Genomic DNA, 6,000 nt, shown 5'->3' on the forward strand with positions numbered 1-6,000 from the left:
CATGTAACGCTTTCCCCTTTCTCCGCGCAGTGCTACAACTGTGAAGAAGAGGCCATGTATCACTGCTGCTGGAACACTTCCTACTGCTCCATCAAGTGTCAGCAGGAACACTGGCATGCTGAGCACAAACGCACTTGCCGCCGAAAAAGATGAAAGCTTCCTTTCCCCCCCCCGGGAAGGAATCGCCCTGATTTAGTGCTATCCTCTGACACAGCAGGTTTCTTTGGGCGGGGCGGGGTGTTTTTAAAGTTTGTTTCCAAGGGATTAGAATTATTAGAATTCACTCCCTGATTTCGTTGTTGTTGGGTTTTTTTCTTTTTTTTGCACCAGCCTTTAAAACACGTTTTCATAAATATCTTTTGCACAGTTAAATTTCAGTCTTTTTTTAATGCTCCACTCAATTTGTTCTCTCCCCCACCCTTGGTTTTTGTTTTTTTAGTGACAGTAAGGCAATTTGAATCTCTGCTGGAGCACATTACTTTTTGGTAAATTTAACCTAGGAAATTTTTTGAGTTTTCAGCAAATTTTTTAAAAAAGTGAAGTTTTTAGGTTTCATAGAGACTAAAAAATATAATGACAGGAACATTTTAAAGAGATTTGAATGTAAGATGTTTAAAACTGTTTAGAAAAGAAGAAAAAAAGCATACTACCTGGATGTAACACCTACCTGTTAATCACATGAGCTGGTTTTGTTCAGCTTAATTTACCTTTTAAAGGCATTATCTATTGGTTTATACCAGTGGGTATACGATTGAATTTTGGGAACAGGGTTGACACAGCAGGTGCTCGTCCTGCATATTTTTTCTTAAACTTTTTTTCCCAATTGTGTTTGTTTCATTATTATTTTTTTCAATATATAGCTTTTATAACAAAAAATATTAGCTTTGATCTTATTGCTTAAAATTCACGGGGGACTGGGGTAGCCTTTTGCTGAGCCGGATCTTAGAGGAAAAATATTTAAATTTTAAATTTACATTTTTGCACATTTCATCCTTCTTCTAACATGATGAAAATGCTTGTTTTAAAAAAGCCAAAACAAAAATACCCAATTTTACATTTAGACATATATGGAGCTATAAGGATGAGGCATAAGAAGAAAACAGGCTTAAACATTTGTTCTCTTACAGCCCCCTCCCCTTCCATAAGAAATGTAATTTGATTGACCATTAATCTACATTGCTTATTCAACAGTAAATTAATTAAAGTTGGGGGATCGGGAAGCACTTAAGTTTCACAGAAGCAGTTATGTCTGTAATAATTGGTTATTGCCATCTCTATACTTAGAATGAAGAATAATGCATGTTAATTTTCCTGTATTAAAGATGCTGTGATTTGTAAAAAGTCTGTCTTTTGCGGAATGTCTGGATAAAGAAGCGCTACCAATAGGAATGGATCGATAGTTAAAAACTGATTTCCCACCCTCCTTCTTTCCTTCCTCTTGTTTATTTTATGTATAGGTATATATATAAATTGCATCCATGTTCAGAGACAATTTTTAATAATAGTTGTAAAGTTTATTTAACCCACTTTTTTCTTTTAAAGCACCTCACAATTTTAAGGTGGTCTTAGACAACTAATGCCTGTTAATCATTTAGCCATTTTTCAACTTAGAAAAATAATTTGTAAATATTTATTTAGACCTTGGATATTTATTGAAAGCGATAACACAATGGAATAATGGGAATGAAAGAACTGGGAGGAAAGGCTTTTTAAGGGTTTTTTAAAAGTTTGTCTGGATTTTGTCCGGGTCATAGTGAAGATTAAGCTCATACTAAGCTTCTGTGATCTGTCAGTGCTGTCCAGATCATAAGCACGCAATGGTGATTGGAACAGAGTAGATGCTACCAGATAATTTCCAGGACAAATTTCCAAAATTCAGACCACAGAGTTTTAATTTAAATTGGACATGGTAATAAGATGGCTACTTTATCCCTGACCCAGAGATTTTTTGCACATGCAAATATGCATATGGGTCTCTTACATGCACAAGCTGCCCCATTCAGTCTGACAGGAAAAGAACATTCACATATGCATAGGAAAGCACATGTCTGGTTGCTTCCTCCATTGAATTGAATGGGAAAGCTGTTGCTGGCACAAGAAGCCTGTACAAGCATCGGAGCTTCTAGGCCCAGAGAAGGATCCGAGGTATGAGCATCTGCTAAATTTATCTTGGGACCTACCATCCTTAAGAAATTAGTAATTAGCTTTTGTTGCTCTGTGTTGTGACTGTAAAGGAATCCATTATCCCTACTGCAAGTGCAACAAAGAATATACCCTTTGATTGTTTTACAATTTCCAAAGCAAAAAACTTCGGTCCAACCCTATAAAAGCAAGTTTTTGTGAAAACTCTTTTTTTGGTGTAAAATCATTCCAGGATATGTAATATTTAACTGATAGCTGCATGAAAGTAAGGTTCGTGTTCTTTTGGCTTTTTTTTTTGTCTCTGTTGACACAGTTGCACATTTTCAAGTTACTACAGCGTGAAAACTGCGTGTTTTTAAAAAAATCAACAAAATAACAACAACAAAAAAATTGTGGCCTGGTTTTGTATAAGTTTTAGGGGGAAATATCATTGTTTTAGGAATCCTGATTTTAAAAATACTTTTTTTTCTGCAAATCATAAAGCTATATTAAAGTGTTGAGCTTAGCCACTATGCACATTGTAATTTACTCATTGTGGCTGTCCAGTTCTATGATGCATTCTGGCATTTTGTAAGCTGCTCTGACTAGCAATATATAGAGTCATTAAATGTGTTAACATTGGTTAATAAATGTATTTGAAAAGGCAAAACCACTTGGAGTTTTCCTGTGTTATGTTATTCTTGGTCTTTTACATGAGCACACCAACACTGACTTCATTCATGTTCTTAATGCCTCTCTTCAGAGAGGGTGAGTACAGGCAAAGGCGCTGTTCATGTGACAATTACCAAAGCCTGATCTACAGTCCTATTACAGAGTTGATGTAGCCCTGCTCATTCTCTTTGATTTCTCAGCCCCTAACTGTCCCTAAATCTTACCAAGTTGGAATAAAGATTGGGTAAGCGGAAAATGCAGTTATAAATGTTTCTGAGGGCTGTTAATAGGCTTCACCAGGACCCTGCTATGATGACCATGAACACACAGTCCCTTGAGGCAGTGTCTGCCCTTGCTAGTCCCTTTTCTTCAAGTTGACCCTTCTTGGAAGCCAAGGGGAGACTATGAAGATTGTCACAGATGAATTCATATTGCCTCTTAGTGTGTTCTAGGTGAGCTTATATTTCCCTGTACATGGAACTCTTCTTGACAAATGCTGGCTGAGGCTTAATTTTACTTCTTACTGCAGTTCACTTACATTTGTAAACTGCCTTTCTTCAATGGAATTTAGAGCAGGATATTTAATGGTCTTTTGCCCCTTTGTCTGCAAAACAGCCCTGTAAAATAGGTTGCACCTAGGGATAATGAGTGTCCCAAAATAAGGATGGATGAGCATGCAATGTTCAAATTCATTGAGATTCTTTACATTCTTCCTCAAAGCTTGTTTTGGCTCATTGTGTTCCTGATTGAGAGTGCCTTTCTTCCCCCAAACAGGAAACGGGTGCATTTCTCCCATTGGCTAAAGCATGGAAATGCACATTTGGGGAGGGATTTACGGAAGTGTGCATATCTGCACTTTGGAATGCAAACGTAAGAACAGAAAAATGCGAAGCTTTCCTGAGAATTAGTTTGTTGCTTGCATTTGAGGTGGCAAATGGGACATGGTGGAATGATTTGCAAACAGGAACACAGTTACTGTGCTAGCCTAGCCCTGAGTCATGATTGTGTTTAAAACTAGCTGTTTACTATCCTAATCCAATACACCAACCTCCAGAAGTTGCAGCAAGTTTCTCCTGATTTCCCTTAGGGGGTGCCCATAGCCCAGTTTTTGGCTTCTCCCCTAGTGCTTAGCAGATCATGTGTTTGGGATTTACTTACACCAGTTTAAGACTCCTCTGCTGAATTTAGCTTTGTTGAGTGTATTCACATATGTGATCTCTGTACAGACACATCTGCTTTCCAAATGTATGACAAGGAGATGGCCAAAAGGGAAAGTCTCAAACCAGAAGTGAGCTGGGCATCCTTACACCAAGGAAATTTAATCATTAGTGGAAAGGCATGTAATATGAAAAAATAAACTTTTAAAAATCTGACATTTTCATAGAGAAAGTTGAAGTGTCTATGAAAAAATGCTATAATTTAAACTGTCGCTAGCTGAAAAGCCAATGTCGAAAAGGCTATAAAGTACAGGAATGCTAAAATCAAGGACTAGCTCCATGAAGAAAGTTGCAAAATGGAAAGGATATTTTTAGGCATGCATGTTGGTCTTAGTCATCTGGTTATAAAGGGGTTCATCCAGACAAAATTAGTTCAGCTTAGGCAAATCCTGTTGATTATAATTAAACTGAGCTTCCTTTAACAGTGGAGAAAGCCAGTGGAGTAAAGGCAAGTTACTCATCCAAGCAACTTAAGTGCACGAGGAGGAAGGGTTGAATTTCAGAGCCAATCTATGCATTTGATTCCACAAAAGCACTGCATAATGCTCATTACATGAAATAGAAACTGTAATGAGTTTCTATTGCCAAAGAAAAGGAAAACCAGCTCCAAAAGGAAAGAGAATGTTACACTAACCATGGCCAGGCTTAGGCACTCCATTCTTCACCTGGTGCTGCTGCTACTCCCTGCCATCAGATGTCCAGAAAAGTGCTCACTTGGTTTCTCTGTGTACATGTTAACAAAAAAAAGGGGGGGCTGGGAAGTGAGTGGAAAAAAAACAAGGCTAAGAAATGGAATAGGAAAGAGATTGAGCAGACTAAAATTAGGAGGGAAAGAAACTATGAGGTTGACATGTCTGGGAGTGAGGAGGAAATAGCAAGGCAAAAGGGAGAGAAAAAGCAAGGCTGGAGTCTGAAAGTGAAGAATTGCAGAGAAAGAAAGGGAAGAAATGGGAGGACAGGCTTCTTAGGATGCTTAGAGGGTGGAAGAAAGGGGGAAACTGCAAGGCAAAGGGTTTGAGGGGAGAGAAATAGGCTAGAAGCTGGGATTAGTGGTGGAGAGAGCAAAGGGGGCAAGGCTGCCCTGGGGAAGAAAACTTTTCTCTTGTAGCAGCTGATCAGCTGCAGGTATATTTTTAAATTTCTTTTTCTTTTCTCTCCCCCCGCCCCCCACTTATTTAAAGGGGTTGAAAGGCAGTGTAAATATTTACTGGCACTCCTGGAAATTCTTGTGGGCACTTTGGCTTGGGGACACCTAGTCTACGAGGAGCCATCCTGTTCACCTCCCACATTGAGGTGCTGTTTGGGGCTTGCACATAGGGTTCAGAAAGGAAGAACTCGCAGGCAAATGGGTAATTTAAGATTACAATATCCCAGCTTCACTGAAAAACTTAGTAAAACTTTAACTTGACAGCCTGCAAGGTGTTTGCTTCTTTGGTAGGCTAATAGGAGTTAGAGTCTGCTGTCTCGCACTCTGCAGAAATCAGGAGCTGTTGCAATTAAGCAGGAAATCTCTGAAATTAAAACAATATCAATGTATGTGCTGGAGTAATATATACCACAGATGTGGCCTAAAAATAGCTAAAGATTCCATAGACAGAAGGCGCCACTGCTTGGTATGGTCTGTATGCTGTTTACGAGCAAACCCTCATTAAGCGGGGAAATAGACTCTGATCTGCAGTAGTTTGAATTGTTCAGAACATTTTAGCTCCCACTTAGATCAATTGGATTAAAAGCATTGATCCCACATGGCAGCCGCACTGATTTGTGGGATGAAAGTTAACTTCCCAGCCTTTGGGGAATGACTGAGGAGGTGGGTCTGGATGCCATGGCTCATTGACAAACATATTAGCTTAGAAGTAGGTTGCACTCAGAAATCCCTGCTTCTTCCAGTGTGCTGTTGTCTGGATTCTACATTGCCAGAAGAGAGGGAATCGTCCACAGAGTTGCTGGCCACTGCAACGATTTGGATATCATCCTTGAGATGATCTTT

At 39.0% G+C, this 6,000-nt stretch overlaps 1 protein-coding gene across 14 annotated transcripts in view; it reads left to right on the plus strand.

The window, feature by feature from the left end:
- Window positions 1-2,791, plus strand: part of ZMYND11 (zinc finger MYND-type containing 11) — a 98,742-nt gene extending 95,951 nt beyond the window's left edge. For all 14 annotated transcript variants that reach the window (XM_044424734.1, XM_044424728.1, XM_044424735.1 and 11 more), the window contains one exon: window positions 31-2,791. In XM_044424734.1, the coding sequence (XP_044280669.1) occupies window positions 31-153 (123 nt within the window). In that variant the 3' untranslated portion in view covers window positions 154-2,791. The remainder of the gene's footprint in view (window positions 1-30) is intronic.
- Window positions 2,792-6,000: the final 3,209 nt, after the last annotated feature.

The sequence above is a fragment of the Varanus komodoensis genome, unplaced genomic scaffold (assembly GCF_004798865.1).
Source record: "Varanus komodoensis strain SLA01 unplaced genomic scaffold, ASM479886v1 scaffold15, whole genome shotgun sequence".
Taxonomy (NCBI): domain Eukaryota; kingdom Metazoa; phylum Chordata; class Lepidosauria; order Squamata; family Varanidae; genus Varanus; species Varanus komodoensis.